The following is a 13,922-nucleotide window of genomic DNA, read 5'->3' as shown; positions in this document are numbered from 1 at the left end:
TGACAGGTGGCCACCGATGGTCAGTCACTGTCCCCTTGTGCCTTCGTAGCCATGGGCCCACCCCCAAAGGCATTATGCAGCGGGCAGTGAAGAGCGGGGGGGGTTGTGGTGGTGGTGGTGGTGCCATATTTGTTGCCCACTATTTCCACCCAGCCTCAAATCCACATTCTGAAGCCAAAGACGGGGACTCAGCATCCCAGGCAGAGCGCAGCTGCAGACAGGAGGCAGACGCTGTGCTGAGCCTGCTCATCTGGGCTGCAAACACATCAGATGGCCATGATCCCATGGTTCCCAACTGGGGCTGCGGCCACCTGCCTGCTCTGATGGGCTGGCCGCTCCCAGGTCACGGGTTAGGACAGACAAAGTGTTTGTTGCATTTATTGTTCTACCACTACAGAAAAAAGCATTTCAAAATGTGTACAAAAGTATCCTCTATCCCTCCAGGGGCACGCCCCTTGTTCACAGCTAAACAGAAATAATTTAACATCACCAGAGAGGCGGATAGCAAATACAACAGCATTTTTTTCTCATTTACAGTCCTGTACACATATTTTCCAGAATGGTGGACGAAGACCCCAGGCAGCACTGGCTACACACACAACATCATAGAAAAGTGTATTAGAAAGTATTTAAAACAATATTGCATATTAATTTCTGGCTACGTCTGTTCACAGTGAATGCCACCACACCAAGACCACACCAACTGTGGATGTGCTTCTGTTTTCCCAAGACTGAACATCTTAAATAAATCTGAGTTTGGTTCATTTTTTAAGTAAAACACACACACACACACACACACACACACACACACTGAACTGAATATGACAGCTATCGGGATTTTTAGAGAGAGCTGACCCTTCATTATTGCTGAAACTTAGGAAGTGCAGGATAGAGTAATACTTTGCTTCCCAACCTATGTAAGTCCATTAGATGTTGCTTTTGTTTTGGCAAGAGCGTGACGCTCATCAGGGTTACACAGTGATGAGAACAAACAAGAAAAAAAATCCCCACAAAAACAGAAAGAACCCCCCCTCCCCCCACAAAAAAAGAACAAATTCGAATGCCCGTAACAGTAGCTTTCTTTCTCAATGAAGACTCTAAGATTTCATGTGGTGGATTCTACATTGAAAATGGAACACTCTGGTCTCTGAAGTGACAGGCATACGCCCCTTGGTGACGGATGAAGAAAAGTCACAATTCTTTTTTAGTGACTCTTTGGACAGGGCAGCGTGTGCTCTAAGGCATACGGCACAGAAGGGACCTGGATAAGGAGCAGGCGTCCAGGCTTTCAGTCCACAGAAGCTCAGAGACAGAGGGGCAGCGATTTCTTACCATAACCCACACATCCACCCGCGAGAGCGGCGCTCTTGTCTCTGACGTTTATTTTCAAATGCGGGGGCACGAAGCCTAGGCACACTTCAGAACACAGCGGTTCTCGAGACACGCATTCACACCATCCAGCAGCAGAACAGACCACAGAACAGAAAAGGCGTGAGGTCATGCACAATCCTACGTTGCTCGGCTAGAAGAAAAACGTGAACGGCTTTTGGTACAGAATATGACCACCTTCCTAATGTAACTTAGTTACCAGTTGACATTCTATGGGACCGTTACCTCCAACACAATAATCTCAAAGAAAAACGGTGTTAGCATAGAACACCACAAGAAAAGGTGTGTAAATAGATGGTTACATTGGCTAGAAAAGGCAGTGAGCGGAGGGGAAGCGCTTTAGAAAAGAACACTTGTAGCCGCTATTTACAGTTCTGGGTTAAGCTTTGTTTGAAGCCACAGCGAGGGGCAGGGGTGAGAAGTTTTTTTGGTGGGGGGGAGTTAACTCCTTTCAACCAACTGGCTCTGTGGGATGATGGAAGGGAACAGGGCAGGTCTGAGTGGCCCCAGCAAACAGGAAATTTGTGTCACTCTCCCTTTCTTTGTGGCTGCGTATGGAACCGCCCGCGCCCCCTGTCTCTACAGCACTTTACCCAGGGCCTTTGCACGCCCCTGCGTCAATGCAATGTTTCTTTCCAGTTTCAAAACACTGTCCCCGTCCTGTAAGCCAAGAAATGTGTGACTCAAGGATGGGTGTGGACTTCATCCTCTCAGCAAAACCCAAACGTGCACAGGAAGGTGGGATAAATTCATTTCTAGAATTTGCGATGAACACAGAGGAACACGGGTCAGGGGCTACACGGCGGAGGGGGAAAATTCTTCCAGCATGTTTCTCTTTGGAAGGCTTCCTCAGACCTTGGACTGGCTTAGAACGAGAGCAGTGGTTCTCGACTAGGGAGGATTTGCTCCCCAGGGGATATGTGGCAACATCTGGAGAGATTTTGGGGTGTCGAACGGGGATGCTATGGGCATCTGTTGGGTAGTGACCAGGAAGGATGCTAAGAACCCACAGGAGAATCCCCCACCACAAAGAACTGCCCAGCTCCAAATGTCAAGAGCACCGTGACTAAGAAACCTCGATTTAGACTAAATGCAGAGGGGCCAATGGACAATTTTTCCTCTGTTTTCTTTTTCCCCGTGTTCACCTTGGCTCAGTTTTGGCGAAGACACATAAAGGTGTGAAACCGTGTGCTCTCATTTGCCTAGGTGACTGGGGTCATTATCCTTAACGACAGGATGAACCTTGAGGGTGACCCCTCTGGGTTGGCATCCGAATCACCAAACACCTCAGCGGGGCTCCCGTCATGCCTGAGGAAGGTTCTCCCTCTGCCACCACCTGCCTCTTTCCCGTCAGATCCCGCTGGCTGGTTATGCGATCGCTCCCGACCGTTCCGCATTCCCAGGGAGAAGGGAAGCAGGGCCACACATCATGTCCATGTGCAGGCACACAGGGACTGCTCTGTCCTCACGGGGGAGTCTCAGGCTGTTTCAAAGTTTGGTTTCCAAGGCGTGGGTCCTGTGTATGAACAACGTCTCCTGGGCCTTGCCTGTCACGTTCCCTTGCTCTGAAAATTAATGACCATCCTGAACCCTGCTTTCGTGGATTTTAAAACCTGAATGATGCAGAATGAGGGCAGGGAAAGAAACTTACCGACAAACAAAACAACGACATAGTTGAAGTGGGGTCTAGGTTGGGCCTCTGAAGGAAAGGCAGGCTTCTGCCTGTCAGGGGAACCAGCCAGGGAAGCAACGGGTGTAGAATTTGGAATCAAGCCTTGGTTTCTCGGTAATTTGACCCTTTGAGAGGTTCAGAGGAAGTAAGGTCCAAGTTTTGGGATGGATGTTAGGAACATAGTGATAGACTCTGGGCCATGAAAGGCACGGACTGGAGTAGGCAGAGGGCAGCGGTCTCCACACCTGCCTCCAGGAATACAGTGTTCAGACTCTTCTGCTCGCCCGCCAGCCTTGGAAGGCTACCTCGGTTTTGAAATTGAGAACCAGACCAACAGGCTCTCTGGCCCCTCCCTTTGTCCGAGGAGTCCAACTTTCCTCCAACAATTTGCCTTTTGTGCGGGCTGTGACTTACAACATCTCTTAGAAACTGCAGGCCTCCAGCCCTAGACGCACACGGCCAGAAGCTATGACTTGGGTTTCTAGACCCTGCTGCATTGCGAGGGGGGCGCCTGGAGGTCTGCTCCCCGGCTCATTCCTTCCTGGGCTCTGACCTGTTTGTATCAAACTTTCTCTGAGAGTGATGAGTCTTGCGGAGGGGGGGGGGGCGGGGGGCTTCCAGGAAGCCACAGCTAGAGGGGACTTCAGCTCGCAATCTATGGCAAACATCTAGGAAGAGAGCGGTGGGGGGGGGGGGTGCTCCAAACGTAACCCTGCATCTAACCATAAAAAAAAAAATCGCCTCGTGTTCCAAAGCAAATCAAACCCCAACCGACTGAAAACTACAAAACAAAACAAGAGAACCACCGAGAAATCAAAAGCACAAGGTTCTGGTCCAGTCCGTGCTGCTGGCGGGAGGGCCTGTCCGCCCCCCCCTCCCCCCACGCCCACCCCCACCCCCGCGTGCTTCCTCTGCGGGCCGGCAGCCGCGCGCGGGGTTTAGCTCATGTGGAAGCGGTGCTCGCCCCGGGTGATGTGGGACGAGAACTCGTAGCGGTCCTGGCTGTGGTAGCCGCACATGTTGCACTCAAAAGGATCACGGAAGCCGTGACAGCCCATGTGGATGGTGTACATGACGTGGTCCAGGAAGAGCACCCTGCAGTGTTCGCACTTGTACACCTTCATGGGCTCCCCGCCCGCGCCGATCACGCGGCAGGCGTCCTGGGAGCCGTCGGAGGCCGCCCGCAGCACGTCGTAGGCCGCGTGCTCCTCCTTGATGGACAGGCCGTTGCGCGCGTGGGGCGTGATGTGGTTGGTCAGGTAGATGAGGCCGCCCCGCTGCTCCTCGGCGTTGCTCTCGGTGTCCGTCGAGTCTTGGCAGCTGTTGTTCGGGGACGCCTCCCTCTCGGAGGACACGGACTTGGCCTTGGAGAGCAGCAGCAGGTTCTCCACGGCGCTGTCCTGGGCCGCGTGGTTGGACCGCGGGGGGCCCTCCGCGTGGGGCTTGTGGAGCTGGTACATGGGGCTGATGCCCGGGACGACCTCCGAGCTGCCCGGGGGCGTCTGCACCAGGGGGCGCAGGGACTCGGCCCCCAGGTAGCTGATGGCGTTGTTGATGGCTTGGTCCATCACGTGGGTCTGCATCATCTCGTTTTCCTTCTCGTAGCTGGCGCCGCCGTCGTAGGGCATGTCCGACAGACACTTGTCCCCTGTGGGAGGCAGGCGACAGTCAGGCCACGTTACCTCTGCGCGCCACGGGGGCGGCTGAGATCTACAGCAAGGGGGCGCCCCCCCTCCCCCCGCACATCTGGGTGTCCTGGCGCTCAGGGGGATGCGCGACTCAGACACCTCCCAGATGGACAAGGTGGAGGCCTGTCTGTGGTCACCCAGCTCAGGGCCCTGCTTGGAGTCAGCCCTTAAACGCACCCCACCCACCACACGAACCCATGCACCCAAGTCGGCGCACCTCAACAGAAACAGCAGAAACCGTCCAACTAAATACTAAACCAGCACTTGGGTCTTTTACTATGAACGTCACCATATTCAGTTTAAGATGAAAACTTAAATGACATATTTTCGATATAGTGTTCTAAGTGATTTGCAATAGCTGGTTAATTTCTCATAAATTTATGTAATTACCATACGCGAGTGTATCATTATTCACTAGCGTGTGCGATATGCTTGCTTAAAACAGTGTTATGGGACGGGGTTCTGAATCCATAACTTCAATACTCAGAATAAAATTTGATCAAAAGGTAAGATTTCTGGTAAGATCTATAGAAAGCTGACTTCTGGCTCGGAGAGGAAATGGACGCTCAGAGTCCGGTGTCCACATCCTCCCTGGTCCCGGTTCCACTCGCCTGTCTGTCACTGGCAGGACTAGAGCCGTGTGCCACATGGGTATGTGCGGGGAAGCTGGGCACACAGCAGGGGAGTAAAGGGGAGGGGGTGTGCCATTCGCCTGTTCTTTCCAAAAATTTCCGAGCATGAACGATGCTCAAGGAACCACTGCCAAGGACTCTGGGTGTGCGAGCGTCCCCTCAAGAAACTTCCAGTCTGAGAGCGAGCTCCCTCCCCGGGGATGGCGAACCCTGAGATGAGCTCGGGCTTCTGAGCAAACATTATCATGAAGAACTAAAACGAACTGCCTTGAAGATGCACCTTCTCGACGCACTGGTTATAGGTTCAGTACGAAACCGTGGCGTAATGAGCAAAGTCGCTGTCTGCACTCTGTCAGGGCTACTGATTTGCTTTCCGTTTGCGTGCAGATTTATGGATAAATCAAAGCACTGGAGGCATGCCTGAGTTGTTTACGTTTTACCCCTCATTCTGTTTCTTTTCTTCCTCCAACACGTCTATGCTGAGCATTGAGTGTCTACTGGACTGGACAGGAGGGGCAGACAGGGGAGCTAGTAAAAAGGGTCCCCATCCTCAACAGCTAACAGGGGACACAGATATTAAAACACAGCTGCAAAAATGGTGTATCCCAGGCAGAGAAGTTCTAGGAAGCAAATAGAAGGCTTGGGTCCTGAGGGCTTCTGACCTAGAGTTGGCCGGGTGAGTGGGGCTCTTGTCCTACACGGGGGGCAGCCAGGGGTCCTGGCCAGAGCCTGGGTGTGGGGCAGGGCGGGGGCAGTATCTACCAAGCAGAGGCTTTGTCTAGAGGAAAATGAGAAGCCCCTGAAGGGTCTGAAGGAAGGGCCCTTCTCAGTAATGGGCAGGAGTACAGGTTGTGAGGGGCAAAGGTAAGTGAACTCAGAGACTCCCTTAAGAGCCCAGGGAATGGCTACTGATGGCCCGTGAGGGCGGTGGCGGGGGAGGATCCCACACCTCCCACACTGACACCTGACATCAAGGTCTCCTGCTCATTCTTAACAACAGGACAATAAACCACTTAGTTGTTCAAAACCTTAACTAATCTTTCTTAAAAACATTTTCCAACCACGGATGATTGTCCAGGGATATCCCCCATCATGCTGTAGAGTATCTTGGGGTCTCATTTCTTGCTTGCAAAAGAGACTTATCATAAAACAGCCCGCCTGCATTCATTCTAATCTACTGGCGGTCAGGAGAGACATGTGGCCTGATCGTGGTGAAGTGTGATCCTCAGATTACAGAAGGAAAATTTGCTGGTGGCCGGTCACACCCTCTGCAGAAACTGAATAGAATGGATGGAATCTCTCCACAAGGTGGGCGGGAGGGAACACGGAAGTCGTGTTTATGCCCATTAAAAGTTAGAAGAAATAACTTGATAGCATTGTTGAATCACGTTTTGAGGTCTTTGTGTTGAGGTGCTAAATATCTTCTTGGTCTAATTCTAGAACAGAATGGATCCATTCTGGCTTATGCGCCCCCATCTGTCCCTCTACCAAACCCTGGTAGGGACAAGATCGGGCATAGACTTTCAGGCCAATTCAGATACATATCGAAGTGCTTACAGCCCCATCAAAAATGGTGCTTTCCCGCCTAATCATCCTGTTTCTGCCGAAAGTTGTGGCTCTTTGGTTTCCCAGGCAACCACTGAAATCCATTGTTTTTAAAACTTGGTCTTAACAACAAATCGATGTAGGAAAAAACCCATATATTTCAGATTACTGTGGCATATTGAAACTATCCACAGAATTTCTCTTCCCTAATACTCCACAAAGTGAGAAAAAGAAAAACCCACGCAGTTCACTTTGGCAATGAGCTAAATAAAAAAACACATTCTAATGAAACACATAGTTTTAAAAAAAAATCAAGGAGCAAGGAAAGAAAATTCTGGCGTGAGACATACAGTAAAGGGTGGCTGCTGATCTCACTTCTAAAAACCTCAAGTGTGAGTCAACGAAGTCCTCAGGGTTCTCCCTAATATCCTCTTTTCTGTAGGAAGCCCATTCAAATACACATCCTCTTCTATTTCTGATCCCACAGCAGTGGAAGCCTCTGCTAGCAAGAACCAGGTGAGTGTGAGGTTGGCTCTCTCGATAGGAGTGAGGTCTTCTAGGCTGTAGCTGAGGGGAAATGGCCCTAAGCCCCTAGTGTCCTTCTGTGGGGCTGGGAATCATGTTCCAGCCACGTACAGTGAGTGGTAGCTGGTTTAGGGCATTTGACCAAATCTCAGAATGAGAGAGAGAGAGAGAGAGCGCACAGAAAGTCTTTAAACAAAGACTGCACTTTGCCTCACCTGAACTCCTCCTTCCCCCTATCCTTGGCATTCTTTCAGGATTTAGAAAAGTCGATAGCTCTCACAGGAAAAAAAAAAGCCTCACATACAGTGGGAAAAATGTCCAAACGTCAATCAAGCTCTATCAGCCCAAGGAGAATAAGCAAGTGACAAGAAATGTCATGATCACCATGAAAATACTTTCTAGCAACTCAAGGGAGGAAAGGAAGTAAAACAGACCAATAAGCCCATCCTAGGAAAAAAGCTCAACTCAAGGAAGAGAGGAAATGTGTCAAAATTACTTTGTGAGATGGACTCCATAAAAAAAAGCGCTGAACGACAGCATGCTAAAACAACAGAAAAGAGGTGAAAAAAGGTTTCAGATCTCAAGAAACAAAATGAGGTCCATTTATCACAGAATGAATCCATGGATTAGAAGCAGTAACAGAACATAACCTACTAAAAATGGAATGACTGACAGAGGAAAAACACAAGATAATAAGTGTGAAAAAATGTGAAAAAAAAGACAAAAAATAAACTGAAGGAAATGCTAACAGATATGGAGAACAAATTATCCAACATAAGGACAACTGGTATCCCTGGCTGAGATCGCAACAGATGGAAAAAAAAAAAAGATGTCTACAAGGAAGATTATTTCTCAGAAATAGAAAACAGGGGACTCCCCAGATTAAAATGGCAGGAAAGTTTTTATTCAGAATGCAAAATACCAAGACACATCCTAGTGAGGCTATTTACCTTTTAGACTATTTAACTTAAAGAGCTCTTCAGGTGTTCAGAAAGAAAATGGAAGTCACCTTTAAGAAATAAATCTCAGACTGGCCTTAGACATCTTCACGGCAGCATTCAACTAAGCAATGCCATCATGGCACCACACAAGGTCAAGACAGAAAGACAACAGGCAGACATCCTCAAACACATGGCAACTGTGGAAATGGAGCATCTATAGGACCTCCTTGAAAAAAAAAAGTTGCTTGAAAGTTAAGTCCAATCAGTCAAGTGATTAACACAATAAATAGACTGAGTTGGGGCTTTGAATCTATTTAAAGAGAGAGTTAACGAAAAGTAGCTAAACTTCTGTGAGAATTAGGATTATGGGAATAGAATGTGACTATTAGGAAGCAGGACGATGTAAAAATAATATAATTGAACACTGGGGAGTAAAATCGTGTCTTTATTTCCCAAAGCTGTGAGTCAGGAGATACTGCGTAAATGGAAGCAAATGGGTTAAAAACCCGATGAAGCTCATGTTTTTCATGGTGCAGTGTATCTTTTTAATCTTAGATTAAGTCCTCTAAAAATATCTTTCTGCGAGAAAATGTTCATTTGAAGATTGGCTATGCCTCCAGTTTTATTGGGTTCTTGTTCACCTCTTAAATTTAAGACATCCATACAAATGCTATTTGCATTTTGAAGTAGCATGTGTGATATGACAGAATCTTTACGGAAGTGTTTATTCCACACCTGTCTATCAATACACCTGTTCATCACCCTAGCCCCCCACATACATACATATGGATAAAAAGGCTTTTAGAATAATGCTCAGCTACTCTTAATATTGGCAATTTCTGGATGTTGGGTTTTTGGGGTCATTTGAAAACATTCATCTTTGCCTTAAAAGTCTTTATATTAACCATGTGTCACTTTCATAATGCAACATGGTTGTTTTTTACTTCCAGAGAAAAGAAACTATACCAAGATAGTTATAACGGGTAGAGAAAATGTTAATTATTGTTATGCTCCCCTATTTCCTCTCCTGTATTTAAAAAACTTCCCCAATCACCAAACAGATGAAGAATACAGCCTTGCTGTGTAACGTGACCATCCCCTTTCTGATGGGGCTTCATCAATCCTGTTGGCTTCTATCTGATTATCCCGGGGGATGAGATCTTTGGTGACACAATGGTGAGCAATGTTCCTGGCAGAGTAAGTACTTACACTCAGGCCAAAACTCAAGGAAAAACTTTTAACCATAGATCCCGTATCCATTAAGCAAAATTATGGGTCATTCGGAGCAATGTCCCTGTGAAAATCATGGCATCTTACAATTTTAAGGTGCTTTCTCAAGTTTTGATCTTTTGATCAAAAGATCAAGGGATCTGATCATCCCTTTTGATCTTCAGACTGGCACTGGGAGGGATGCAGGGTAGGAGGCGTCACGCCCATTTCACAGATGGGGACACTGAGTCCAGGGATGTGCTCAAAGTTGCCAGCCAGTCACAGCTGGAGCTGGACCCTGTCCCCAGGTCTCTTGAATGTCAACCGGGAGGTCTTTCGACTGCACCACCACTGGCCCGTGTGTATGATAACGAATGATAAGAACCGCACTCCTACACACTTCAAGAATTCATATAAAGGATAAACTCAGCATCTAGAAGTTAAGAGGGACCCTAGAGACCCATCTTTTTCTTTTCTTTTCTTTTCTTTTCTTTTCTTTTCTTTTCTTTTCTTTTCTTTTCTTTTCTTTTTTAATTTTAGAGATGGAGAAGCTGTGACAAGTTAGGAGCGGTTGATTAAAATTCCACTGAATGGAAGTGAGGACAAGGTAGGCATTAGGGGGCAAAAGGAGGCGTTATTTTAAATATGCTGAGTTGGCTGAATCACCAATATTTCTTGGTTTTCTTGGGAAAACCCATAACAGCATGCACAGCTGCTCCTGAGCCCTTCCTTCCAACCTCCATGCTGCTGTCCTTACCCTACTGTTCCCGTCACGCTTCTGTGCCCCCTCCCCTCTGGGGACTTCTTTCTAACCTTTGCTGGGCTTGATCAGAGCTTTTTTTTTTTTTTTTTTTTTTTTTTTTTTTAAACACGGAAGCATCTAAATCTCAAGACAATGCCTAACTTGGGGCCTCCTCCCAGGTGGCTGCAGGGGAGGCTCACGGTTAGTCTGGTTTGGGCTGAAACCTCCAAAAGCTAAAACAGGTTGCAAACGTTCATTGCCAAAGTCCTCAGCGGGACTTCTCCAGGTTCCCAACCTGAAGGAGAAGTCAGACACAGCTGGTCAGGGACCAGTAACGATCCTCAGGCACGCTTGCTACTGGGTCTTTCTTTGCTCCGTCTCCCCGCATGGTGACCCGGCCACTGTCCTCTGCCTCGCCCACTGTCCCCTGCACACTGCTCACTGCTCACTGTCTGTGAACGCTGAGTTCTCACCTAGCGCAGTGCGACCTGAAATCCCACCACAACAGCCTAGCCTGTGCTCAAGGACCTCACTGCCCTTCTGCTCAGGAAATGCAGCGTCTCTGTCATTCTCCCCGACTAAGAGCTCACATTCGTGTGACTCCCCACATGGCATCTCTGGCCAGTGGTTTGCAAAAGTGTTTTAAACTGAATCCTTCTTTCCCCTACCTATGACAAGCCTCTGAAAACCTCATCAAAGCCACAAGAACTCGGCCTCTCCTTTGTCCTCCCCGCTTCCTGCTGTCGCATCTGTCCTCTGGAACCCCAGGCCTCATCAACCGTTAACCCCATTCTAGCCCCATCCTTCCCCGACACACACTTTTTACATAGGCTCCCATGTGGCCCCCACACCAGAAAGCCCTTGAAAATTAGCAGATCAAAAACAGAACTTTTTTTTCCAGAAACTGGCCTTATCATTTCTATAACTGGCATCTCCCTCTAAGAGAGTCACCACGACTCACGGCTTCCACTCCCACCACCTGCCCTGGCCCCCACGCCCCTGTCACCAAGACTCCTCTCTGCTCTGTCCCCTCCCTCCCATGTCCCCACTGCCCCATCCTTCTGGTGCAGTCAACCTTTGCATATGTGGTCTCTATTTTCCAAGGTATGGCGCCCATGAAACATGTCAAAGCTCTCTCCCGCCTACTGAGCTGAGGGTGCATTGTTCACCTCAGCTCTCAAAGACCATTGATTCCGTGGCCAGAGCTCTCCGGGAGAGCTTCCCTGAGGGTACGTGAATCAGCCCAGAACAGGTCCTGCTCCTCAGTCAGCCCGTGTCTTCCATCCACCCCAGCCACCAGCATGACCATTTCCCTACGCTTTCATCTGTCTGTTCAGAATCCTCTCCCCTTCTTCCACTATGAACAATGTGCTGAAGTCCTATTCCTCCATTAAGGTCACTATCAATTGCATGAAGCTTTTATTAATCATCTTCCTTTCTGGCCATGACCCTCCCCTCATGGTCTCTTTCCTGGCCATGACCCTCCCCCCATGATCCTCCCTCCTGGCCATGACCCTCCCTCCACGATCCTCCTTCTTGGCCATGACCCTTCCCCCATGATCCTCCTTCCCGGCCATGACCCTCCCCCATGATCCTCCCTCCTGGCCATGACCCTCCCCACCATGATCCTTGCTGACCATGACCCTCCCCCGATGATCCTCCTTCTTGGCCATGATCCTCCCCCCATGGTCCTCTTTCCTGGACATGACCCTCCCCCCCCCATGATTCTCCTTCTTGACCATGACCCTCCCCCCATGGTCCTCCTTCCTGGACATGACTCTCCCCCCATGGTCTTCCTTCTTGACCATGACCCTCCCTCCATGGTCCTCTTTCCTGGATATGACCCTCCCCCCATGGTTCTCTTTCTTGACCATGACCCTCCCTCCATGTTCCTCCTTCCTGACCATGACCCTCCCCCCACGGTCCTCCTTCCTGGACATGACTCTTCCCCCATGGTCTTCCTTCTTGACCATGACCCTCCCCCCATGGTCCTCTTTCCTGAACATGACCTCTCCCAGCATTCTCCTTCTATATTGTCCTTATGATAACAGCTGAGTTTCACATTGAGACTTTGTAAATGTTCTCACATCCATGATGTTAACTAATGTCCACAAAACCCTGTGAGGCACACAACGAATGGAACCAAGGTCAAGTAACGTGACCAGCTGACAGCATCAACACGTGGCTGTGTGCAGACACTCCCAGGTTGGGCCCCCAGCTTAGTGCACTTCCGCTCTTAAACCGACCTAAATAGCTATCATTCTTCCCGCACCTGCAGCATGAGGCCTGGCGATGGTTACTGGTGCATCTATCATCTACACAACAGCAAGGTCCTAGAGGAAAGGGACACTTTGATCTTCCTTTTATCCCTCAAAGCACCTGACACAGGTAGAGATTCAATGGTGAGAACAGCAATCGTGGCTGTGCCCCCCTCTTCTCTGGACACGTCTCATGGGCCGAGTTGCTACGTGATTCAAAGTAGCCCATGCAAGGAGTGTTATGAACTTCGTGTGAAAAATGAGCTTTCGAAGTTCAGCGAGGCTGCTCGGGCAGCGGGTGAATGGGCTGTGTGGGGAGCCCCTGGCCACGCTGGACCCATGTCCTTGGCTCCGAGCACACTGACCCGGCCAACCCTGTCCACAGGCAGATCTCCTGGGTGCCCAGGAGGCTGCAAGACCACATCTAGGAAAAACTGCCAGGAGAGGAATTCATTTTTAAGAAGTCTATCAGAAACAACTCCAGGGGCACCGGGGTGGCTGAGTCAGTAGAGTGTCCAACTTCTTGGTTTCGACGCAGGTCATGATCTCACAGTTTGTGAGTTCGAGCCCCATGTTGGGCCAACAGCACAGAGCCTGCTGGGGATTCTCTCCCTCTCTCTCTCTCTGCTCTTCCCCCACATGTGCTCTCTCTCTCTCAAAATATGTCAATAAACATGAAACAAAGAAAAAACTCCAAAATATTTAAGAAACGTGAAGCCTACCAATTTTTTTGCTCTGTAAAAAATGAGCTACTTTTTCTTCCTTCTACTCTCAACTAATTTGCACCTGAGCCGACAACACCCGCATAGTTGTTCGTTAAGAGACAGCAAACGTTTGACTCTTACCAACAAATTTCTGAGGCATAGAGCTCTTACGTTTGGCGACGTTACTTGCTAGTCTGTCCAGCACGAGGGATCTCTCTGATCCTATCTTGCACAGATCTTCTGCCATCTCACTGTGATTAGCTTCTTCTTTAATGACTAAAGTCAAAGACAGTTAGAGAGGCCAGTTTAGAAAAGCTTACAATGAAAGGATTCGGTCGCATCCAGCATTAAATCTGACATTTGTTAAGCGCCTACAAGAGCCAGGCCCTTCGCAAGGATTATTGCTAATCTCCCCAGCAGCTCTTTCAGCCGGGACAGAGGCTGCCCACGGCCACCTGCTAATGACACCTGCCGGCCGTACGTTATCTCCTGAGGCCAAAGGAACAAACACCATCCCTGTCACCAGAAGCTGGATGGGATTAAGCAACTGTGTCCCTCGGACGAGTCCTCTTAACTTTTCCAGTGCCCCCAAATCCACTAACTCAGTCAGTCCCGAC

General features: G+C 49.1%; 1 protein-coding gene across 20 annotated transcripts in view; it reads right to left on the bottom strand.

Moving 5' to 3' along the window:
* Positions 1 to 362: 362 nt before the first annotated feature.
* The window catches only part of IKZF1 (IKAROS family zinc finger 1), a 101,201-nt gene continuing 87,641 nt past the window's right edge, over positions 363 to 13,922 (bottom strand). For 13 of the 20 annotated variants that reach the window (XM_047850958.1, XM_047850955.1, XM_047850953.1 and 10 more), the window contains 2 exons: positions 13,447 to 13,581; positions 363 to 4,709 (listed from right to left, as the gene is read on the bottom strand). In XM_047850958.1, the coding sequence (XP_047706914.1) occupies positions 4,000 to 4,709; positions 13,447 to 13,581 (845 nt within the window). In that variant the 3' untranslated portion in view covers positions 363 to 3,999. The remainder of the gene's footprint in view (positions 4,710 to 13,446; positions 13,582 to 13,922) is intronic. The other 7 variants (XM_047850959.1, XM_047850948.1, XM_047850966.1 and 4 more) reach the window with 2 other exon arrangements.

The sequence above is a fragment of the Prionailurus viverrinus genome, chromosome A2, assembly GCF_022837055.1.
Source record: "Prionailurus viverrinus isolate Anna chromosome A2, UM_Priviv_1.0, whole genome shotgun sequence".
In the NCBI taxonomy this organism is placed as follows: domain Eukaryota; kingdom Metazoa; phylum Chordata; class Mammalia; order Carnivora; family Felidae; genus Prionailurus; species Prionailurus viverrinus.
The sequence above is the reverse complement of the archived record's forward strand: the minus strand, read 5'-3'. Positions and strand labels throughout refer to the sequence as shown.